Source organism: Cupressus sempervirens, chromosome 3, assembly GCF_028749045.1.
Source record: "Cupressus sempervirens isolate cs-2001-9-10 chromosome 3, ASM2874904v1, whole genome shotgun sequence".
NCBI classification, from domain to species: domain Eukaryota; kingdom Viridiplantae; phylum Streptophyta; class Pinopsida; order Cupressales; family Cupressaceae; genus Cupressus; species Cupressus sempervirens.
The window spans coordinates 678,319,100-678,345,008 of NC_143120.1; the positions used below are offsets into that span (position 1 = coordinate 678,319,100).

The 25,909-nt window shown below is 35.1% G+C and overlaps 1 protein-coding gene across 1 annotated transcript in view; it reads left to right on the forward strand.

Moving 5' to 3' along the window:
- The window catches only part of LOC149568544 (dynamin-related protein 5A-like), a 30,153-nt gene extending 4,505 nt beyond the window's left edge, over window positions 1-25,648 (forward strand). The window contains exons 4-16 of the mRNA XM_089821446.1: window positions 3,961-4,062; window positions 4,879-4,929; window positions 5,058-5,119; window positions 10,041-10,131; window positions 16,078-16,142; window positions 17,967-18,161; window positions 18,294-18,413; window positions 20,618-20,688; window positions 21,028-21,253; window positions 22,319-22,369; window positions 22,527-22,755; window positions 22,865-23,004; window positions 25,255-25,648. Coding sequence (XP_089677572.1) covers window positions 3,961-4,062; window positions 4,879-4,929; window positions 5,058-5,119; window positions 10,041-10,131; window positions 16,078-16,142; window positions 17,967-18,161; window positions 18,294-18,413; window positions 20,618-20,688; window positions 21,028-21,253; window positions 22,319-22,369; window positions 22,527-22,755; window positions 22,865-23,004; window positions 25,255-25,377 — 1,526 coding nt within the window. The 3' untranslated portion in view covers window positions 25,378-25,648. The remainder of the gene's footprint in view (window positions 1-3,960; window positions 4,063-4,878; window positions 4,930-5,057; window positions 5,120-10,040; window positions 10,132-16,077; window positions 16,143-17,966; window positions 18,162-18,293; window positions 18,414-20,617; window positions 20,689-21,027; window positions 21,254-22,318; window positions 22,370-22,526; window positions 22,756-22,864; window positions 23,005-25,254) is intronic.
- Window positions 25,649-25,909: the final 261 nt, after the last annotated feature.

The following is a 25,909-nucleotide window of genomic DNA, read 5'->3' on the forward strand; positions in this document are numbered from 1 at the left end:
CTCTGAGCTTGAATCATCAACCTCGTCCTCAATGTCATCCATTGTGACATGAAAATCTGTTCCAGCACCCCCCCATTGCTTGCCTCTCCAAATCAGCTATCTCATCCACTGAAAACAATGGACTTGACTCCTATGCCGTCCAAGAATAAGGATCCATCTCTTCCAGATCAAGTGGGCCAGGTAGTGCTGAACTCTGTGCCGTATTTATGCACAACTTAAGATTGTAGTGCACATAAACAAGTTCATTAAGTCGACTTTGAGTCATTCTATTTCTTTTCTTTGTGTGGATGGACTCAAATAAGCTCCAATTGCGCTCACATGGGATGCGCTACAAGGTTGGCATAGGACTCTGAGAGCAAAATTCTTTAAATTGGGGGTATTGGCACCCCAACTTGCCCACCAACCATCTGCAAAACAAGATATAATAAGGCAATGAAAAAGGATAATCAGAAAACGCAACTTACCAATTTGCAAAAGTTTTAAAGTTTGATGATTTATCTAGGGCTTGAGTAGCTCTTGCTCTCTTTGCTAGCATAAAAGAGAACAAATTACCCCTCGATTCCACATAGACTTGTTGTTCAGTCACAAGAAGGTCTCTCTTTGCTTCATTGGATATCATTCTCTCAATGCATTTAGAGAGACCTCTCATGACCTCTATGTTAGGATCTGAGTAGGAATCATCACCCTTAAAACAAATAGAAAATGAAAGTAAGTCTTACTACACAACCTTAAAAAATAAAGTAAAATGAAGTCTTTATAAAATCTCAAGGAGAATGTTGAGGAAGTAGCCTGCTGCATGAATGGGTTGGTGGAGCATATTGTTACGTCATTATCAATTATTTCCCAAATGGGGTCAAATTTGAGTTTGTCCACATGGTAGTAATCTCTAACAGCCTATTTGGCCTCATCCATGGCCTCATAAAGACCTCTCATTGGGGATTGTTGCGCATCACATATGCGCATGACTCTAACCAGGGGCATAGACATCTACATTTGAAATTTGAAAAATACAAATTAGTTACTAACATAGTAAAATACGAATTAATAATGAAACTTAAATCAACTAAAAGAATGATGTTTTGATTCTTGAAGTTACCTCCACAACCTCCTTAGCCTTTGCAAAAAAATTATCATTCAAGACTACCTGTGCCACAGCCTCTCCTTCGGGCTTCTTTGAGTAAGGTGGAGCAACCCAATCGACACAAACAAACATTTGTTTTAGAGCCAATATTTGCTCAAGAATGCTTTGCAACGTCAAGAACATCTTTGCAAACCTTGTCATAGTGGGTCTCACCAAATCTTTGCCTTTAGTGGTCTTTCTTATCAAACTGAAAACCCACAGGTGATTATAGATATATTTGGTGACTCGTCTAGCATCTTCCACAACTGAACTCACCCAATCAAGTTTTCCTATGTCTTCCAAAAGAAGGTCAAGGACATATGCTGCACAAGGTGACAAAAAATGTGTGGGATGCCTCTCTTGGAGGATTCTACCTAAAATGTTAGTAAAAAAATCAATAATTAGTTACAAACTGTCCATATTTATATCAAATCTAAATTGAATAATACCATAGCATTACATTCATGATTCATATTGAACATAAAAAATTAAATTTACTTGCTGCCACATATGCTGTTGCATTATTTGTGGTGATTTGCACCACATTCTCTACTCTCACCTCCATGACAACATTCTCCAACATTGAGCCAATGTGTGTGCATTTTTCACTTTGTTGGAGGCATCAACAGATTTCCAAAACACCACATCATCTTTGCAAGCAACCAATAAATTAATAATGGTTCTACTTCTTCCATCTCTCCACCCATTCGATAAAATGGTGCAGCCATATTTCTTCCACTCTTTTTTTTGGTCTTCTATCAATACTCTTGCCCTATCAATTGCATTGTCAAGCAACCTACAAAATTTAGGTGTAATAAAGTGTTAGTAAAAAAATAGGAAATAACAATTAATAATTAAAATATAACAATGAATTGAAGTGAATCTCAATTATTTACAGTTACTAAATAGTAAAATACTAACCTTTCACTCAAATCCTTGTGAGAAGGCAGCTTGTACCCTTTGCCCAATATTGGAATTGCGTTCACCAAATTCAACCAATAGGGACTATTAGCCACATTCATTGAGAGATTGTTGAAAAACAAAAAATCAGCTTTTCCAATATCAGTTTGCTTATGCACATCCTTGTGCCATCCAGTGTCCTCTAATGATGGCTGTGATCTAGCTGTGTTCCTGGACACAAAACAACTCCCTATCCCTTATGTGGATGGTGATGAAGAACTAGGAAATGTAGAAGAAGTGGAACTGGCAAAAGAGGCACTTTGTTTGCAGATCCGCGGGCCACGAAGAGATCTTGGTATGTTCTCAAGTGCTTCTTCTTCTTGTATATCAAAAGGAGCTCCTTGAGATTCAGCTATGGCTGCCCTCATAGCTAATTTTGCCCTCTCCCTATTCAATTTTGTCTCTTTAGCAGTTGCAAGTAGGGCATCGATGAATCTTTTTTCTTCTTCGGTTACTTTGAGACAAGGATTTGAATCATGTTTCTTTATGCCTGCAAGGTGGTATTTGAAGCAGTTTATGCCTCCAGAAATAACTTTTTCATATGGAATGCATATAACCTTCCCAACATCATTTGGAGCTTCATAGGCAAACCACCATGCCTTATTCTTGCATTTCTAGGTTGAGTGCCTATATATCCAGATGGGCATGGTGTTTGTGGCCACTCTTCCTGCGGATCTATCATGCTTTTTTAATGCTTAACCGCTGCCCTCCACATAAATTTATAGAAAAATGAATAAACAAAGTTAGAAGTTAGAAGTTAGAAGTTAGGTCTATGAGTATGAACTTTTAGAACCTAGAAGTTAGATCTATGAGTATGAAATAAACAAACTAAACGAACAGCTAGGGTTTGTTTTTAAAAAATCTTACATATTCTTTAATTTTTTTTTGTCAAACATAGAGCTGAATGGCTTTCAAATGATTCAAACATAGAGTTAAAATGCTTTTAAATGATTTGAATTCATTTACAAGCAACAAGAAAACAATAGAACATTTTTTAAAACTATAAAAACAATCTCAGCAAACCTACTTGGGAAAGAGATTTTTCTTTTAAAACCGGTTAGAATCCTTGACAAATCCACTCAAATCCACTTTGAATCGCTTGCAATCACTTAGAATGCCTCCAAGCCTTCTTCTCTCCACACCTCAAGCCTCTAGAATGCACAAATGCAACTGGCGTTGCAAAAAAACAATTCTTTTGCCCTATATTGCTGGGCCAGCATGCGGGCAGCTGTTTTATGCTGTTCTGCGAGTTTTAAAAAAAAACTCACCGTTTACTCGTCAATTACTCGGTGATTTTTTGCCTCCCACCGAGTCAAGGATTCCTGCCTGTTGAGCTCAAAAACTTGGCGAGTGTTGGAAACTTGCCGATTAGACAACGATTGTTCCAACTATGCTTATGAGTTCTCATATTTGGTGTCCACCTAGCACAGGTCTAAAGTTGTTGAATTTAATCTCTTCTACTAAATTATATTTTTTAAGATCTTCTGATTCTGTTGAGCATTGACACACAATTTTTTTTCTATTCCATGCATTCATCTTTGTTCATCATTTTGGTTGTTAATGCCCAAATATCTACCTTCTTGTGCCTGTTTTATCCCTCTATGCCATGGCTTCAGACCTTTTAGATTTTGTGCATATTTTTCTTTATGTATTATTACTTTTTGCTATGGTTAATATCATTTGCATATTTTGATTCAATTGTTTTTCCATAAAAGAATTGAATGATTAGTAATCAGGTTTTGTTTGAAACCTTAAAAAAACACCACATTTCAATTAAACATGTTTTAAATTTTTTTCATGTTGATAGAGCTCCAGGAATTGGCATCTGTTACAATTTGTTTAACTTATTTTTCTCCATTGTACTACTTTTGTTTTAACAGCAATGGTAAGGAAGGAAATTGCCGATGAGACTGACCGAGTCACTGGCCGTACAAAGCAAATATCAACTGTACCGATTCATCTCAGTATTTTCTCGCCTAATGGTATGAAGTTATGAACTATACATTGCATTTGCATTTTCCTTTTTGAAAGTATGATAATGTTGTAGCAGTACTTGAGCAGTATCATTGAACTACATAAACCAAAAAGATGGAAGAATAGAAATCATATAATTGCCTCAGAAAGATGCAGAATAGAACACATATAATTGGTTCAAAAAGATTAACATTTTTTTCATTGAAAATAGGACTGGATTTTAACGTTTGAACTTTATGTGCCTTCGAAATGTTTATTTTCATATTTGTTATAGGAACAAAAAAAATGTTCATTGAATGGGATTTTTTTGCTCGTTCATTTCTCATTCCAAACTTTTGTGACAAAACTCTCATAATGGCTTATATCTCCCTTACAGTTATTAAGTTTGGAAGATTTCAGTAGCATTTTGACTCTGGGATTAGCTCTTAAATTATGATCACGATGTAGTTTTTTGCCTTTGCGTATTAGTCAGTACTTACAGTTAGAATTTTCTATAAGCTTTTTGCACTGCTATTTCTATTGCTTTGAGATTCAGGTAATCTTGTTCTTTTTTGATCTAGAGGAATAAAACTTGTAATAAGTATTATTAGCTTTCTTGTGTGTATTATGCTTTTGTAAGTTTTCTTTAATGACATCAATAATGGTATTGCATCAGAACTCGACATGCATATAATCTTTGTTTTTATTTTTTCTTTGTTACAAGGAAACGCATTCCACTAAAGCCAAATTTCTAGTCTCAATGTAAAACAGATTTTGTCTGAAAGATATTATAACAATTATTTGAACTTGCTAATTCTTTGCTGGTTGGCTTTGGATTCTTTCAGTTGTAAACTTGACTCTGATTGATCTCCCTGGATTAACAAAAGTGGCTGTTGGTGAGCACTAGATTATAAGACTTTTCCTTTAGTTCACTTGTTTTTCTGGATTTAATTTGGAAATCACCTTTTTGATTCTCTTATCCAGTTATTAATATTTTTATATTCATTGAGTTGATAATGTTCAGAAGGGCAACCTGAGAGCATTGTGGCTGACATTGAGAACATGGTTCGGTCTTATATTGAGAAGGTATTGAAATTTACATCGTGCATCTGATTCAATTTTGTGGAATAAGTTGAATTATAAAGGTTGTTTTAACAAATATTGAATTATCATATGCGCCATTAGTTCATTGCAATAATTAATTCTAGAAAGATGAGAATGTTAAAATGCAGAATTAAGTAACAAGGATGCATAAATGTCAGACTGTAATGCATAGCACACTCCATTGAACAACTCCTTGATTCTCTGAGTTTGATGAATGGAATTTATGCAGAACACCTTGATGATAAACCTACTCGAAAGTTTAGGGACCTAATATTGTTGAATGTTGTTGCTTCTATACCCACCGATTTATAATTAAACATGAAGACAAAGATTTTGAAACTGTTGAAGGTGAGATATTGGGTAACTGTTTCTTAAAAGCACGGCTTACATATTTCTACTATTTTGTGATCATGAAATAATAATATCTTTAAATGACTGGATAATTGGACCTATATAAGATATGAAGAATACAATCATGAGATAGTTGTCAATTTGCAGCAGGAAATTCCCTTATCGATTGCCAACATATAATGATATTAACAAAAATGTACAAGCCCATGGAATAGAAAGACATTGCATTGTAACAAAGATGCTTCATGTTTATGTGTATTTTTACATGATTACGAATTAGACTTGACTGGATACCTCCCATAAGTGGAAAGAGGCAAATTTGTGTGAAAGCATATTGTTATACAATCTTTTAACCCATAGCTTGCTCAATAATCCATCCTATTTAAGGCTATGAATGAGGTATAATTTATCAAAGCTGGATCAAAAACAACAATAGCCCAAATTAAGGATCCAAGGCTTAAACAAAACCATCTGTATTAACTATTACAGACACCAAGATGATCTACATTGTTGCTGATGCATGCAGCAAGGACTTTTGTATCTCAGAGAGACCCGTTTGTTTGCAAGAGAATCTATGAATACGTATACTTTCTCCAGTATAATTCTGAAGTAGATGTCTTTGTGTAACATTATGACACTTTTGTTTTGCTGTAGTATTACTTTGATCCATTGGGAACAGACTATCAGTGAATTAGCCTCAAATTCTATCATCCTGTTTCTGTTTGGTTTTACTAAGTTGAGATACATTATTACTGGCTTTAAGGGTAGTCTGGATGCAAGAAACATAATTACTTGACTATTTCTGATGATTCCTCTGCGTCTAACAAGATCTGTATCACATTTCTAGACCTCTAAAAGTCTAACCCACTCCTGGATGACTTTATGCATTTATAAGGTGTTAACCTTTTTAGCAAGGAAGTACACACTGGATTAACCCTTTTAACGATGAACGACTTTCTGGATTAATTTAATATCTCCCACAGCCGACAATATAAATATTGTCGTTGAATTATTTGTGCAGTTATTCTGGTTGCTTGTCTAGCTTGTTTGGTAATAGATCAGCCATTCAGTGGGGAAGGGTATGGAGTATGAGAGTAACCTATAATGTAATTGGCACAATTTGAATTAAGCTTAAGGTAAACTAAAATTGACAAGCCCTGAGGGCCTGAACGTCCTTTTAAAATTCATCTCAAGTGGATAGCTCTAATTCAGAGAGATTGGAAAAGAATAAAGAGAAGGCCTATATAACCGTGATTAGGATCTTATGAGTTATGAGGCACAAAACTAACCTCCTTCAATGGTTGAACAAGAGGCAGACAGTTGCAGATAAGAAAATGTGTTATCAAAGGATGCACCAATTGATTTAGAATGTGCATCCTTGTCTAAAGGCTTGGGGTATATTTGATGTGACATCAAGGGCTAGTGGTTAATATGATGATCGCGAAAGGTTGGCATTATGGGTTGGGATCCACGACTTGAAAACTGATATCTACCAAATCTGGAAGTCTGAAGGTCTATGGACAAGAAAAAGTTGGAGGTCAGGGACCATCTAGGCCAAGGACGATGTAATAACCCTTTGCAAGTCGTCTAGATATATCTGAATAAGTCTACTATAATTGTATTCTATTTAGCTTGATAACATAATCAGATCAAGAATGATCTATTTGTGAGTTAGGAAATTCATGCTATTTCGATTATAACTCTGATTTAGAAGGAATGCAGAGGTACGGTAGGTCGCTTTGAGACCAAACTCAACGGTCTTCCTCAAGGTTTTTGGGAGTCCAAGCCTGCAAAGCTACTCTTGGACATGTCCTCAAGGCATTTTTGGGGACGCTGCTCCTTGTCCAATTACATGCCAAAAAATCACTTTTTTAAACCTTTACCTTTTTTTGTTTTAAGTTCCAAAACTTTGGCGACTTACGACCGTCCCCAGGACGACGAGGGGACGTCACAGACATCCCTCGACCATCTTGAGGACGGCCTTCCATCCCCAAAGTTTTGCAACCTAAAACAAAAAAAAGGAAAGGTTAAAAGAATTTTTTTTTGGCATGTAATTGGGGTCCACGGGGCCCCGCTTCCCATACCCTACTTCACATGGCAGCCTTTGCTAAATCCCAAATGGTATGCAGAGTTGAATGGAAGGGGCCCTCCCATGTGATGATCTTGACGTATTAGATGGCATCACAAAAGCCATTGATATGATGTATACAGCTCAAGAGGCCTCTACTCTCCGTGCACAATTCCTTGTTTTCACCAACCTTCGTGGCCCAAACTTGAGTAAGCCACAAGCAAGGTTGGATAGAGTGGCTTTGGCATAGAGAGATCCTATTGGATTGCGGACCTGGCAGGGGAGAGATACATCAGAGTTGAAAATACTTCCCACTCACCTTCTTGTACAGGGTGCTAGTTCCTTAGTTGCAAAGAGGAATTGGTCGACATATTCATTTATCCACTCCATCAAGAGGAATAGCCTTACCTCTAATCAGGCAGAGAAGCTAGTGGCAATCATTAGACTGCAGAGTATAGGCAAAATCCAACTGTGGTGGGATGTAGATCCTGAGGATGTGGCCCAAATAGATGAGGATGAGACCACTAGGATTGGTTGGGGTTCCATTGGATGAGACTACACTTATTGTAGAGCATGACAGTGAGGATGAGGACTCCGATTTTGATGCCATGGTGCAGAAGCATAATAAGAGCAGCAGTCTGCTTCATTTTTCTATATTATGTTTTTTTATGTTGAATTGGAACATGATGATGAAACTTTATTGCAGCCCTCTAGCCTTTGGACATATTTAGATTTACAGATTTCTATGATATTCTTCATTGCTAAACTTATATTTTTGTTAACATATTGAATATGGATATCGACAAATGAGTACTGAATCGGTTATTACTTCCTAGATGACATTCTAATGGTATATGTTAAGGTTCTATAAGGTTTAAATGACATGCTTTGCGCTTAGTTTCATATGAATGACATGTATATTTGCCAATTTTAGTTTATATTTCAAAATTGTTCTTTCTTTATATAGCCGTCCCTGTCCCCACCACCCGGTCCCCAAAATTGGCAAATTTTTTTGCTGTCCCGGAAACCTGTCCTGCTGTCCCCTGCCTGATCCTCGTCCCGGAAACTCAGGGGAAAATTGATTTTTATAATTTCATCCTGTTGCACATAAAATCAAGGAAGATATACTTGAAGAATAATAACTAATATTGTGGCTCAAATAGTTGTTCTCTTCTTTTGTGCTAGCAAGTCTTTTCTGTCTGATGGAAAATTGTATAACACTTCCTTCACTGTTTTACAAATCTGCTAAAATGGTTAATTAATGCGAACATTTTAATATCATTTCTGGTATTTTTAGATGTAATGTCTGTTTCAAAAGTATTTTGCAAATAATAATTAATTCTCCTGCACTCCCTTAATGTAGTTCTCTTTCACATTGTTTTAGAAATTGCAAGTACTATTAAATCATATATATGAATAGTTAAATACTGTTTTGTAATTAAATGATGTCTGCTCAACAAAGGAATTTTTTTCTTTTCAATGACCTTCTCAAGCTTCCATGATTTTGAGATTCTGGAGGCCAATTTGGATAGTCATGAGGTTGAACGACTTAGTGGAGGCATTGAGCTAGGAGCTTTGTCGTCAGGTTTAGCAGATCTCTAGCATAGCTCTATTTGAAGTAGCAATAGTCATTAGCTACAATGATTTTTGGGAACTTTAGTTTATAGGTTGATTTTTATACAAATCATATTGAAAGTGATATTTTGTCTATAGTAACCATCTAGTTATTATTTATGCACTATGAAGTATACTTTACATGGTGCATTATATTTAGCAATACGAGTATTAATAAAAAAATTATTTTGCTATAATTCAAAATCGATGTTTTATTTTCTGTCTATATCTCTGTGCTATATAAATGCCATTAAATTTCACAAATATGCATTTTTTGTGTTTTTTCTCTACAAATTTTTACCTTTTTTTAAAGACTTTTTTTCCTTTTTTTTCTTCAAAAGATCTATACTTTTAGTTTGCCGTATTTTTACCAAACAAATTTTGCTGCTGGGGGACTCGTTGTGAACCACTCTTATGTGATATATGAGTTGAAGAGTTTGACTAAAAAATAATGCCATTGATTTCTGATATAAATATCATAATTTGAACATTGCAGAATATACCTCCTTGCCAAAGCCCTTATTGTTATGTATAGCTTTTCTTTATCTTTTTGCACTATAGGGTTGGATCTTGATCAACTTTGCATTATGCATCTTTGGTTTCATACTTTCACCTTTTACCTTAAGCATGTATACACACCATATGGAAAGTGGCCATTTGATAAATTATTGGCTTGATTTACATATTTTGTACAATTTCTTTCAACTCAACATTTTGACATATAGGAGGGCATGAGTTATTAATTTTTGTTTATATATGGTGCAAAAAGTTGTTTTATATTTGGCTAATATGTCTAAGCAAACATAATATATTTTAACAAGCGAAAAGTTTCTATTTTGACGATGATGTATATTTTTGTTTTTTGTGCAGCCAAATTCGATAATCTTAGCTATCTCTCCTGCAAACCAAGATCTTGCCACATCGGATGCTATTAAGATATCTCGTGAAGTAGATCCTAAAGGTACGGGCTAGTATGAATCTTGCATCTGCTTGGCAACTTTTATGTTTATGTTTTTCATCCATTTTCAATTTTTTTCATGTTTATTTATTCATTTTAATTACTTTAATCATAGTATTTTGGTTGGGTCTTTCCAAATATGTATAGAAGGTAGTGTTTAGAGTATTCAAATTTCATTGGCTACATAAATTCAAGACAAAGATTAATATTAATTTTTTAATGTGGTAGGGCATGTAAATATGTAAATTTATTTAGTATAAAGTGCGTAGGGCATCATTCCTTAGAGTGCGTATCTGTTGATTATTCTCTTATTTATAATATATTATTCTCATTTTGTTATTCCTTTATTGTGAAAGAACAAATCATAATTATTAGTGTGATGTTTTTTACATGCCAAACAGTTACATTAATAATAAAGGACCTTTTCAAGTGCAATATAAATAATATAAATGGCATCATCAAGGATTGCTCAGGTTTTTACCTTGGAATATTGCCTTTGCTTCGGAGAATATTCAGTGTGACTTAACATTTGACAAAATGAATTCTATTCTGAAAAAATCAGGTTAAGGGGGCCATTTATGTTGGATGAAGAGTTGTTTTCTATCAAAAGTTCAAACTAGGCAATGAGATTCTTTATCCTTTTAAGTAATGAAAGGAAGACAGATTTTCAAGTGACAGAGTGATTGGATTTGTAGTTTGAAATCTTAAGATGCAAAATGGATTATGAAAGAGCATTAGAGCAAATTTTTTTGATTGTTTGATGGTTAACTACATATATTATCAAGGAGACAAGGTTAGGCTCAGTTGCACCAATATTTAATGATTTTTTTGGAAATCAACTATATTGGAGTATATACATCTCTTTGATTTAGTCTGTTTGCTGTATTCTCAAATATTTAACCACTAGTGAAATGTTTGATGTTCTTTTGGATTGGTGTTAGTGTCATAACTATTCATATTCGTTATTCAGGCAATGGCTGTCCTTGTCACACATCTTTTCTAATTTTCTGGTTTACTCTTTGTTTCATACGTAGCTTTTTTTCCTTTTCTTTAATTGTCAGGAGTAACAAAAACAGAAAATATACCATTTTATAGTTGTGGCAAGATTATGGGATTCCAGGAATGAAATAAGCTTGTGTTTCTCTCTTACATTACCATGCCAGACTTTATTTTTCTCTAGATGTTTTACAGTCACAGTCCTTTGCTGTTGAAAACTTCAATCTGTTCTCTGATCTCCATTTGTGTTGTGAAACTTCCTCATATTTAAATCATTATTGTTTGATCGGTAATATTGATATAAGAGAGAACTAAATCTCAGGTGTTACATTCCTTACTCCAACACCTGGTATAGTCCATTTGCAAAACTAAAGACTGAACCATCTTAACTGGATTTAACTATATAGGCAGCAGCATAGACATTACTTTTTACAAAGAAGAGCATTGCTCATTCCAGACCTTGTTAATCCACTATATAGACACCATTGCACCATAGACTTTAAGACCATAACATAATCACAGACATTGGTATATGCTAAAACCCGAGGCAGCTACACAATATTGACATAGCAACCAGACTTTAATCAAAGCAGCAAAACTGCACCTTTCATCAGGTGACCACACATCATTGTTAGATCCCTTTCTGGTTTCGACTTCTCCCACCACAAACTCTTATCCTAACCTGGGTTCTGGCTCTTGTTGGCACTTCCGTGGGAATCGTCCTCACAGCTGCCGCCTCCTCAGCTAAAAAGTTACTTATTTCCACCTTCAACTCCTCCCAACACAAATGCCTTTGCTATTTATATTCCTCTTTATTTACCTTTTCGATCCACATAATGAAGGGAATCAGTCCACGTTCACAAGCCTCCTCATCCTCAATGCACTCTGAAATATCCTTTCTAACTGCCGAAATGGCCAATTCCAAGAATGAATCCAGCCTCACAAGCAATTTCTCATCAAAGAGAAAATGGGCATCTCATCTCACAACACTAGTGTCCTCACCAAGTTCCAGGCCCCAAGCAATCACCATGGATATGATGTCCAAATTCACCCTCCAACTACGCAGGCTTTCCTGGATTTTAGGTTGCAAAACCCCAATCACCAACTGCACCATCTTATCTAACTTCAATTTTAGCAGCCCCGCACCTGTCCATCACTTTCAGGCCCTTCAAAACCTTTCTTATGCTTCTTTTGGTTGTGACTGTGAAGTCCGCCTCCATCTGCAGAATGCACAGCCTGGATGCCGCCAAGAACTCAACTCACAACAGTACAAGCTGGGATATTTACCAGCCAAATCGATCTGTCTTTAAATAAAAAATTACTCATACCAAATCGTCCTTACATAATCACCTTTCATGCATTTTCAGACACACATTTCTTCGTTTACACCTCGCCACCCTTTCTGCATTTACCATGAAAAAGCATGACTATACATGGTCTTTCACACACTTCACACTGCTTGATCTCTGCTTGTGTTTCTCAACATCATTTAATCATTAACATCAACGACAATTCTCTTTTCATTATGAGCTTTCTCCCATCACCTTTACATTTGCAAATCAATAATACTTTATCTATTCACAAAGTTCAAAACCCAACCTAATTTATAATAATGATGTCTCCATTACAAACTTTCAATTCATTATCCATTAATCCCACGACCATCAACTAAGCCAGGATAACCATCCAATTGGTCCCTGTCAACAGTCCTGAAGTCTTCCATGTACCCAAAATTCACTGCTTGCTTAGAAAGCTCATCAGCCTCAACCTTTCTTATTCTTCTTTTATGATTTACCTTGAAATCTTTGAATGTGGATAGAATGGCCTTGATTTCTGATATGAAAATCTGCAAATGCGAGGATTGTGACGCACCCATTTTGATTGCATTCACAAATATCTATGCATCACCTTTTAGATGAATGCAATCTGCTCTTAAAAGCTTGCCCAATTGGACAGCTAGAAGAGCAGCCATAGCTTCAACTTCATTATTAGTTGCATTCTTCACTTTTTTAGCTGCCATAGCCAAAGTATTACCATTCCAGTCTTGAGCTATGACCCCTAATACCAAGGGTTCAAGATTGCCTTATGATGCACCATCAAAATTGATTTTTATCCAATCTGACTCGGGATATCTCCACATTTCCTGCAAACTTATTTCCTTCTTTGACATTCCCTTCCCATCAACATGGCTCCTGCAGATTTTTATGCCTGGCTATTCTTCCTGAATCCTCATATCGTCCACGGAGAAGACCACATCCTTTTTACCATGGTTAATTGCAGCATTTATAACTTCCACAATAGCCCGATTTATCCTGTGTTTGACTCTTTCCAAGGATTCCATTTTTCCTGGAAAAATGCACGTATTTTTCTCTTTGCACAATTCCCAAATAACTAAAAAAGGACAAATGCACCAAACCTTGGAAAAGGAAGATCTATTCTGCTTATTAGGCCAACTCATAAGAAGCTCTCTCAAACAATTCATCATAGGTCCAACAAGGTTTAGTTTTGCTCTGACCGTATCTCAACATTCTTGTGCAAAGGGGCATTGTAAAAGCAAATGATCAATGCCATCAGACACATCATTACACAAGACATTGTTCAAGATAAATGACCGATTTGAGAATAGGTTTCAGTCTATTGGCTATACCTTAGCAATAATTTCATAAGATGTATTGCAAAGAGTGGGAGGTCTGAAATCGTCAAAGGATGTCCTATTTGACTTCTTCGGGATTAAGGCAATAAAGGTGTGTTTGAAGTTCTTCTTAACAAAGCCACCCCTCTTGAATTATTCCACAACCTCCCATATATCGCTTCCCAAAATCTCCCAAGTTTTTTGAAAAAACAAAGCTGGGAAGCCATCAAGCCCTGGCGCTTTATCGCCTCCTAGATAAAAAAGAGCCCTGTTTATTGATTTATGGAAGAACTTTGTATACCTGTCACCCTCCCGCAACTAAGTCTCTCTTGGTTTGTGCCTCCAAACAAACCTCTTCTCTAGAGAGAATCTCTGACTACCGTTTTGTTAAAAGATTTTCTTGCTCAAAGCTGTGCTCACTCATCCCATTTGTTATGATTCTAGAATTCAAGTCTGCAAGATGAGTCTCTAGATTGAACTCATTCACAAAAATATTTCTGGAACCTCTCCATTCCACAACTTTAGTTGATCTTTTAGGAATTGCATTTTGAAAAAAAAATGAAGGCTTTATGACCTTTCCTAGCAGGGGCATTATTCCATAAGTAAGCAATCAATTCCAAGAAGTGGTCGTCTTTGAACCACATTGCCTCAAACTCGAAGGGTGGCTTTTTAGCTGTAGCATCCTCTGGGACTTTGAAACATATCAGATAATGATCTGATCCTGTGATGGGTAAGATCTGAGCACTATTATCCCAATCCCTCACATCCCACTTCCCTGCCAATAAAAACCTATCTAACTTGTCTGCGATGTTGAGGAAACTGCTCCTTCTATTAGTCCATGTAAAGTCACCATTCCTCAGCTCCAGATCAACTAAACCATTCTTGGCGACAAAATCATTCCAAGTCCCGTTGTCTCTGTCCAGTCCAATCAAGTTCTCCTTTTTTTTCTTTGGACTTAAGATGGCATTAAAGTCTCCACCCAAAAGAAAAAGATCACAATCTCTTGCAACAGTAATATTTTCTTCCATGGATTGTTCAGGCCATAGACATTGATTACAAAGAAAGTCAGATCTAGTTGTTTTGATCGAACCTCAATCCATTACTCGTTTCTGGTTTGCCTAATCAGAGTTACCTCCAAGCATTCTCATCCCATATTACCCCCAAACCTCCAAAGGCACCATCAACTCCCACACATAGCATTTTCCATCTTGAAAAATGCTTTTTAAAGAATCTACATCCTCTGCTGTTATTTTAGTTTCCTGAAGCAACACCATCTCTGGTCACACCTGATCAAGACTTCTCTTGACCAAGTGAAGTTTGTCAGGGGCATTATAGCCCCTGACATTCCATGATAGGAACCTCATTGTTGCTGGGCTGATCTCAGCAATTTTGTCTGGTTTGCTTCACTACCAGCTTGTTCCAACTTCATCTTGATTGTTTTAGGTCCTCCTTTCTTTCAGCCCATTATTCACGTGGTAAGTTGTGCATTCGGAACCAGATAGGATGCACCTTTACTTTTTCCTTTTTTGGGTCAAAGTTCGGTTCCCAGTCTTTATCACATTTTTCCACCAGTCATATAATGACAGTTCTGAAGGGTCCATTCCTTATCCTCTTTGCTGTCAAATATCACCAGAAGAAACCCATTTGCTAAAGTTTTGAAGGAACTAAATCCACTACTGTTTTCAAGGAGCTAAACTTTTAGAGAGGCCAATGAATCTCCTTTCCCAAATTTGGGCCTTCCCCCATCCTTGAAAGTCATCCATGTTCTCCCCCTTTACATCATTGAAACTCTCTGGAACTATGGTGTTTTTGTTTCTGGAAGCATATGTGGCATGGTGTCCCTATGCTAGTTTTCTGCAAGACAACTATGATGATCCAGCTTGTTACATTGGTTTCCGCATTGTTATTTTTCTGATTCCCACTGTACATATGTTGGCCCTAGTTTTCTTTATTTATTTTACATTCTTTGGGGCTATTAAAACCTACATTGAGAAATGTGCAGAAGACAACACAATTTTAAGACTTGGATATGTTTATGAGGCAATATAATGTAATCATAATGAATATTTATCAGAATGATGCTAAAATTATTTTTGAGTACAAAGAAGAAACAAAAAACAAAAAAGTACCAACAAGGAAACATAAAATACATAAGGATCAATTTATGATAGTATAATAATAATGATGAATAGAAATAATTTAATAAATACACTAAAGCCCAATGGAATTGATTTTTGGTGTTTATTTTAATTGATATTTCAGAAATCATTGCAAAATGTTTAGGACTGTAAAAAACATTTAATCAAATTTTTTATTTGCAGGAGAAAGAACTCTTGGAGTCTTAACGAAGATAGATCTGATGGATAAGGGAACCAATGCTGTTGATGTAAGTTGCTTGGCAAAATATTTTCTGTCTGATTTGCAATTATTTGCTTGCATTTAGTCCTTTGTAACACTACATAATTAATTTTGTTTCACACTTGTCTTAATTGAGTGTTAGCCATATATTGCATTGACATTGTTGTTTGAGTTCTGTGAGATTGGCTTTGTGGTATCTCTTTATATTCCTTGTAAGGCTATATCATGCGCTTGCACTTATAGACACAATAAGCTACCTTTCCTTATGTAATGAGGGCAAAATATGGCAGAAAACCCGGGGCCTTGATCAATTGGCAAATGGAACACAATGATTGGGATCACCTGCATGCCTAGGTTACATGCATTAGAAATGCAAGATGGTGGATTCTTTAATAGATAAATGATTAGTGGGAGCTTAATAAATGTAGGCAAATCAACAAAGAGCAGTGAAATTACACATTATTTATACAAGCAAGCATTGTGAATCCTCTACTTCCATGAATATTAATATGATAGTTTTCTGCTCTTTCCTGAAGTATGGATGGGTTGTACACGAGTCAATCTTCACAATTCTTGAAATGTATTTTTCAATTTTTGTAATAATTCAGATCCTTGACCTTGCTAAAAAAATATGAGTTCTTATGCAATAAGTTCATTACATAGCTTTTATTTGCCAAAAAATGTCAATTTTAGGCCTACGAAAACTTAGTATCGTACATTTAATTATTTCAAACTATATAAACCAACATAAGGTATATTATTTCCAATTCAGTTTAGCTAAAAATTATCTAATCTTGTAAATTTCCATGTCACTGAAAATTCAGGGAGAAGCTGAAGCATAGGAAAAAAAGGTAGAAGATATAACCACAATAGGTCAATTACACTAAACAAATTTGAAATATGAGATTGTAGAGTTTGCATGTATGGACTGTATAAGACCTTCGTACATGCATATTTCAACAAGGTTAATTAGTAGAGGTACTTCCATTGTTTGAAATATAGAAATTGCTACAAGAAATGTTGAATTGAAGATAAGTGCCTCATTGAAGGAGGTTGGAATATCTGAATGCAGGCAAGATTTCCTGTAGAGATGAGTTCATTAGTGTGTAGAAATCACTTCTTTGGCTGTTGAATGCATTTGTCTGTGAGGTATAATAAAATGATAAATAAAGATGGTGAAAATGAGGCTTGTTGTCTTTGGAATTAATTAATAAAGGTTTCCATGTTTGCACAAGAGTAATTCATGTTCTCTTTCAATACATTTAGCTTCAAGGTCAATTTATAAGGCTTATTTGACTAATTTAGTATGGAAATATTGTGTTTTGAAAAGAACCTCAGTTTAATGAAAATAAATATGATCTTTTGGTTAGATTGTAATGGTAGTGGCCTGCCAAAGTGTATTGAACATGATTAACTTTTGCAATCTCCCATGAAGTGAGGGAAAAGAAAGTGACATGCCCTTTCATATGCAAATGTTACACCATAAATTCCATAAAGAAGCTACTCCATTTTTGGGACATGGAGCTATCTACTTCAAAAAACTATCTTCTATATAACGGTAACCACTAGTAATCATAGGTCATCCTTTACATTATGTCTGTGTATAGGAACTATGGCAATTGTTTGGACCATGATAATTCTCATCAATGCATCATAAGAAATGTGATAATTGCTTCACAGGAGGGGTTCATAATCTCTCTCATTACCTCTTCCACCGCAGTTAAAATATTGCATATTATTTCACTCTATTGTGTTCACATATCGTTCCAACTTTAGAATCAGATGACATGTTTTCCCTTACTTTTGTTCAATCTTGACTAAAACTTGTTATTGGATGTCTTTTTATTTTCAGATTTTGGAAGGAAAGCAATACCGATTGCAGTTTCCTTGGGTTGGTGTTGTGAATCGTTCTCAAGCTGATATTAACAAAAGTGTTGACATGGTAGCTGCACGGAGAAGAGAACGGGAATATTTTGCAAACAACCCAGAGTACAAGCATTTGGCACACAGAATGGGATCTGAACATCTTGGAAAAGTGCTTTCAAAGGTATGCTGTCAATTTGGCTTTTAGATTATCTTTTTAATTGTTTCAAGTAGATTGAAAGTTTGATATTAATAGTCACATTATTTTGTGAATATAATTGTTTAACAATCATTTGTAATCGGTTTCTTACTGCAGCATCTTGAAACTGTAATAAAATCACGCATCCCGAGTCTTCAGTCACTAATCAACAAAACTATCATGGAAATCGAGTCAGAGTTAAATCGTCTTGGGAAGCCGATTGCTGCAGATGATGGAGTAAGATTTTTTTCTGTCTTCTCTTTGTCAGGATTTTCTCTTTTCATTGTCAATACAAACCTTGCATTCAAGTTAGAGTTCGGGAAATATATTTTATATTTAGCTCTTTGTGAAGTTAGAATACAATGCAACCTGATTGTAGAATGATTGTAGAATGCGTTCAAGTATTGATATTGATAATGAAAATTGTTTCCTACTAACATTTTTTTGAGTAAAATGCATGGCAGTTTATTGTTTCATCAGGTCTGTTTTGTTTATTTCAGCTTGACCCTGTTTTGAAGGTGAAGGCAAACTAATTATTTAATTTTATATGTATCGAAATTCCCCATTACCAAAATGTTAAGTCTCACTTGTTAAAGCACTGCAAACAAGACACAAGAATTTGTAGGAGAGCCATCACTGCTATTACATGCTATACATTACAATTGGAATCTCATGTAATTATGCACAACATACGATCTGGCTAATGTTTATTTAGAATTTTAGAGTCACCAATATAATTTTGACTGTGCTGCTTTGCACACTGGGGCTGATCTCAGTCTTGTGTTGCATGCTGCAGAGCAGCTGTGCCTGGTGTTTGAGTTGGCATTCCACAGGCTCACCATTTTTTCAGCTCAAGTGCATCTTTAGCACACTGATTGAAAACCTAAATGTAATGTCCCCTACTGTGACACTTACCTGTTTCCCAATAATTAACTTACATCATTAAACATGATTATATCTTTAATTAAGTTATTGAGATTACAAAACATTTAATTTCTCATAATGGAATAAATAATCAATTATATTTAGGATTTGTCCTCACTATTTCCCTAACCCTAATGGAGGACAGTGAATTTACTATGCTAGTGTGCTTGGAAAACATCTGTAAACATGCTTATGCCTCTAACTAAGTTATTGAGATGACAAAACATCTAATCTTTCACAATGTAATAAATAACCAATTATATTTAGTGTTTTTCCTCACTACTTCCCTAACCCTAATGGAGGACAGTGGATTTACTATGCCAGTGTGCTTGGAAACCATCTACAAGCAGGCTCCCTCAATATTTTGGGAATACTTGTTCATACCCATCTTGGGACTTCTCCCTTAAAGCTTAAAAAGTACATGTCCTTACCCCTATCTTGGGAATTACCTGTCTTATGAAGACAATTAAAGATGATGTTTATGTTATGATTATCATGTCAATGATATTATTATGTATATTTATTTGAAAATAACTTTTGCCTTAATGCCAACACTATCATTTTCATTGGAAAGAAGTTGAGAACAATAAATAATAAATTAAAACTTTCACATATTTCCGAAGTAGCCACAGATCAAGTGTAAGTAAAAAATAGTAACTGCTGAGAATACAACATAATGTATGGGTCAAACGCAATGAAAATAATTAATATTCAGAGGTGCGATGGCAAAAGTGTAGATCTGAAAGATGATGCCCAGAGATATAACTACCAAGTTGTCAATATCGAATTAATCACATATGCCAAATAGGCAGGTTAATGTTTATCTGTCAGCATCTGTTAGATAGATGCTGTTAGATAGATGCTAAGTGACAGAATATGCCGAATTTCATCTACGAAGTTTAAATTTCAGCAAATTTTTGCCTTTTCCGAATTTCATCTGAATTTTTTCATATTTAATATAATATTGTTATTTATAATAATAATGTATTTTAAAATAATATTGAGTTATTGAATTTAATTATTGAGCAATGTCAAACTATTTTGACAGTTTTATGGATATAATACTTATATTTAATAATAAATAAATTTATAATTTCAATTTAATGTCTTTTTTTCCAAATTTTTACCCTTGCCAAATTTCATCTGAATTTTATGATCGACAAACTTGAATTTTAGTTTGAACCTTGTGACTTATGATAGATGTATTTATGATATCTATGCTAGTCTGTTATCTATACGCATATAATCACATGCACACAAATAGTTTCTTTATAGCCTATATGGTTAAGTTTTTAAATTACCCTTACGAATGCCAATGGATTTGTTATTTATATTTTGCTAGCTTGTCTGTTTATGTAAGATAGCAATATATAATTGCTATTTCATGTTTTTTATTTTCCTTGTAAATATAAATATAAATTTCTTGTCCAGTTTTCTGAATAGTTGCTTTTGTATTGTATGATTTTTCTCATTATGTATAAAAAGATGTATATGATATTTATTCTGTTGCATTGCAGGGGAAATTATATGCAATTATGGAGATTTGTCGGGCCTTCGAGCAGATATTCAGAGAGCATCTTGACGGAGTGTAAGCTGCATTATATCTCTGTCAGCCACGCTTTAAAAAAAAGATGGTTCTTATTTCCTGTATTTCCACTAGTTTAACATATTTCTTCTGTATATTGGATTGGTATATCTCGAAAGCATGCTTCTTAGTTCTTATCATACACCAAAATAAATTTTTAGATTGACCATTGTATTTCATTTTTTTGTCATGACTGATTTCTCCTTTCTGAAAGGAAATTCTTAAGATCAAACTTGATCATTGTTAGAATGGAAAGCTTAGTTGCATATATAGGTCTTAGAACTAATCTGAAGCGCACTAGGTCTTAGAACTAATCTGAAGCACATCGCAAATATTTTGCAGGCGTCCAGGTGGTGACAAAATTTACAATGTCTTTGATAATCAGCTTCCTGCGGCCCTCAAAAGGCTATCATTCGAGAAACACCTTTCGATGGAAAATGTAAGAAAACGTATTACAGAGGCCGATGGCTATCAACCTCATTTGATAGCCCCTGAACAAGGATACCGACATCTAATTGAGACTTCCTTGCGCACAATTACAGGTCCTGCCGAGGCTACTGTTGATGCGGTATGATTTAAAGTTACAAATATAATAGCACACTTTTATCATTATTGATCTTAAAATGATTACCCTGCATTTTAATAACTAAAAGCATTTTACTTTATATATCATCATTTTGTAAAAAGTAAATTGAAATTTTCTGTTGTATATTGATTTTTTAGAAGGGTTGAAAGTTATTTTCTCACTCTTTAAGCTCTAGATTAACATACAGTGACCCTGTTTTATGTGTGCCTTTTTCCAAGTCAGTAGCTAGCTGTTTTGAATCTTGATAGTTAAATTTTTCCCATGTGATATGTAAATTATCAATTGTGGTGTTTTAGCTTTAGTTCCTATGGTAGTTTCTAGAACTGATTTTAAGAGTTTACATAATATTTTTAGGAAATTAGATGACCTTCCTGTTAGCACATTTTAAATTTCCAACAATTTTCTCTTCCCACATCATAACTTGTCTTGTTATATTTGCAGAGGCTCCTTTTGCCTTCATATTTAAATTTGGTTTTTTGAAAACTATTTGAATTTATCTATAGATATAATGCAAAATTGTAAAACAGAAAGAGGCAATTTTTTCTGCTATAATTTTATGACTGACATTTTACATGCCTGTTTGAGACTTGTACCCTTTGTTTAGAATAGAAGCGTGAAGTTTGTGTGTGCTTGCCTGTATTTGCATGCATGTACACACTTGTGCTTGCCTTTGTCTGCATGCATGTATGCATGTGCCTGTGTGCTTGCCTGTTTCTGTGACTGTTGAGACAAAACTCATGCACATTATATGTATGTTATAACTTCTTTTGTACATGTTTGCATTAACGGGTTTGTTTGTATGTGTGTGTGTCTTAATGTGTGACATGGACATTGTGTGTGCAGCTGTGACTGCATAAACCCTTATTTATCTCTAATGCATGCATGTGTGTTTGTGTGTGTGCTTTTGCCTCCATGTGCATCTGGTTTCTCTTTAGGTGTGTCTGTTTTTGCATGTGTGCACATTTACATTTCTTTGTGTTTGACATTTGAATTGAAAGTGTGAAGGAAACAGAGATAATTGTACTCTAATTATCATTTTGATATCAGGTGCATTATGTTCTGAAGGAACTTGTTCAGAAGGCAGTAAATGAGACACTGGTATGCTTTCTTCCTATGTCAGAGTTCCATTTCGTCTCTTTGACACTTTTCACTGCTTCATTGGGACAGTTCATATTATCACAATTCCTTACTTTATGATCTTAACTTTTAACTTAGATAAGTAGTGACAAATATGATCATTTATGGTGGTGATTAGGAACTCAAGCAATATCCTACCCTTCGGAATGAGGTCAGAATTGCAGCTGTTGAGGCCCTTGAAAAGCTGCGAGACGAGAGTCGGAAATCAGCACTAAAACTAGTGGACATGGAATCTAGCTACTTGACTGTTGATTTTTTTCGAAAGCTTCCTCAAGATTTAGAGAAGGGTGGAAATCCATCACAATCAGTTTTTGATCGATATAATGACCCTTACCTTAGAAGAATTGGTGAGCCATGCTTATTATTTCAATATTTATTTGAGGACACTCGTTTCACAAGTTTAGATATTCCTAGACAGCTGAAATCTCATTGCTAATATATACTTTTTTTTCTCAGGAAGCAATGTTCTGTCATACGTAAACATGGTTTGTGGCTACCTGAGGAATTCTATTCCAAAGTCTGTTGTTCATTGTCAAGTAAGAGAGGCCAAGATGTCTTTGCTTAGCCATTTCTTCACCGAACTTGGTAAAAAGGAGGTATGCTGCAAAATTTCAGGATATCAGTGTACATGATGGAAGCAGATAAAATTCTCAACTAAATGAAGTTTACTGTTATACAGGAAGTGGTGTCTGAAGCTCATTTTACACTAACTGCATTTATATAATGATGGTAGTACTGTACTTTCTGCTTGATATGTATATAAATATTACACTTTCTTCAAGCAATAGCTGACAAAGATTTGGAGAAAATGGACAGGATCTGCTTCCAAAACAAGATCATTGCTCCTAGCCCATTTTTCTTTTTTCAATTAATGAAGCCATTTCTAAAATATTTTCACATCACAAAAAGGGTTTGTGGAAGTTTCAAAGAAGACAGGTAAGAGAGTAGGAATTATATATAGCTTTGTTGAAACTAAATTGATTATGTAATGGGCAATCATTCTTGGATCTCAGAAGATATCCCCAGAAGATTACTGTTGGGTAATCTGCTAATGGGTGCATGACAAGTTGCATGGATGACGGGCTATATACTATTCAAATCTTTCCAATGAATGCAGGGGACAGAAAACTGCACTGTGGGTGGGAGAGCTCATAAATATCTATGGTAGTTGCAATTGCCTTGCATCACTGAAGGCATTCTTCTTGGAGCTTTCTATGCCCCAGAATAGTCTGCAGATAAAGCCCTTTTCTAATGACTTCTGGACCACCATAAGGCAGTAGGGTGTGTGGTACTATAAATAAATGTCTTGACCTGACCATAGCAGATTGAGATACAGAACTCATTCAAGAGCAAGATCGATAGTCAGCTACTGAGCAAGTAGTAACATGCCTCCTGATTGAGGAGCCAGAACTTGTTAACACAATGGCCCATAGAATTGTAGGGCCCCCTCCCCACAAGAACTATTATGGTTGGAGGAAATAGTATAGTTCTAGAGGAGATAAGGTTGTAAACTATAAATAGTTCTGGGCCACCAATATAGAAAGCTGGTTCTAGTGTTAAACAAAAATTGCTCCCCCGCAATCCCAAAAATTGGGTATCTTCTTGTTAACCTGTATATTATTGCTGATCCTGGAGTAGAGGAAACCCGATCAACAGGATCCAGGTTTTTAAGGAGAATGAACTTTTCTCTCCAGCTGAAGCCCCTCCCCAGACATTTACAGAAGCAGTTAAGGCAGACCTCTAAATTCTCATAGGGACTTCCCAGAATTACTTCTAGGGCCTGTCTATTTATTTTTGTAGATTCTTCATTTCTTCAATTCGAAGCAAAGAGAATATTTATTATACTCAATTTAGCTATAAACTACCTCCTTTAGGCTTTAAAAATTAAAACCTAATATGTATTAATTTAAATTATATGTTTATTCAATAGATGCCACTCGCTTAGGATCATAAATACTCAGTGAGACTAGAACGTATGTACAGATGCATTGCCCATATAAATGGTAGTTGCACACCCCAATATATTAGCAATATTTGCAGAGTTGTTAATCTGAATATATTACTCAGAAAATAATCAAGTTTAAAGTACATTACCAGTTTTACTTACATGGCAATTATGGAGTTGGGTGAAGAGAGATACTTTTGGACATATACTAGTGTCTTAACAAAGTCCTGTGATGGTGCTTGTTGTCTGAATGATGTCCCAAATAGGGATGGAGCATTTACTTTTCTTTGAATTTAGCACGCTGTATCAATATGTTAGTGAACATCTTTGTAAGTGTCTCTGTCAGCATTGTGTTTTCAAGTTTTGTGGACTGCCTTTGGGCACTTAGTAGATTTAAGTAAATTATATATTTTAAAATTCAAATTTCCCATTCCCTATTTCCCTGCCATCTGAGAGCTGTATAACTTTTGTTTGCCTTTTTCAATGCACCTATTTATATCCTTTGCCAGGCTGATTTCTGAAGATAGTTTAGAAGTTCTATGTTTGATTTTGCACTCTGTAGCTTTTATTGTTACAGTTCCACTGCCTACTATCTTCTTACCGGATCTTTTATTATCTTCTTTTTCCTCGACTATCCACTTTTCTTGTGCTTTTCAATGGGATTGTTCCCGGATCCATCTGAAGTAAAAGTATTTTTTCTCTGTGTGATCTGAAGTCACATTCTTGTGAAGCTGTCTTTTATGATAACCTCAAAATAAAAACTGTTTAACAAAGATTGTATGAAAAACCATAATTTTGTTTTGCCTTAGATCAGTTGCCATGACATTGAACTGGGAAATTTAAGTTCTTAATTGCATCTTACATATTTGGATTAAATTTGTTGAATTTTTGTCTCTTACAGCCTAAGCAGTTGTCTTCAATGCTAGACGAAGATCCAGCTGTGATGGAACGAAGGGCAGGCTTGAATAAAAGGTTAGAATTGTACAGGAGTGCACAGACGGAAATAGAAGGTGTAGCTTTCTAAGGTTTGGATTCAATTTGTAATGGTGATTCACTAAGCATAACATTTGAATTGTTACGGAATTCATGTTTTGCAGTCAAAAGCTGCATGAACTGATTATATATACATCTACACGTGATATGATCAGATGTTTTTGCATATTCAGATTATTATTTGCTTTAAGCATTATTACTATTTGGTCTAGATTTAGGGGTACAACCTATCTTTTGTAAATCTTATGAGAACTCTGGGACAGTTGCTAATTTATATACCTGAAGATAAGGAGTTTTCAATCTTTTGAAGTTTTCCTTTCTATTTGAAAGCCTGATAGCAGTTTCAGCGTATCTCAAATTGCTTAAAGCATTTTTATTTTTTATCCATATTCTTGGATTACATCCCATTTTTTGTATCCTATTTTTAGTTTGGCATATTCAGTAATTTAAAAAATTACGACAGTGGCCTACATGCCTATTTTTGAAGTTCAGTTTTGCATTTGAAAGCTTTGATAACCATTCAAACGAGTTGGGGTAACCATTTGAGGAAAGCATGCTTATTG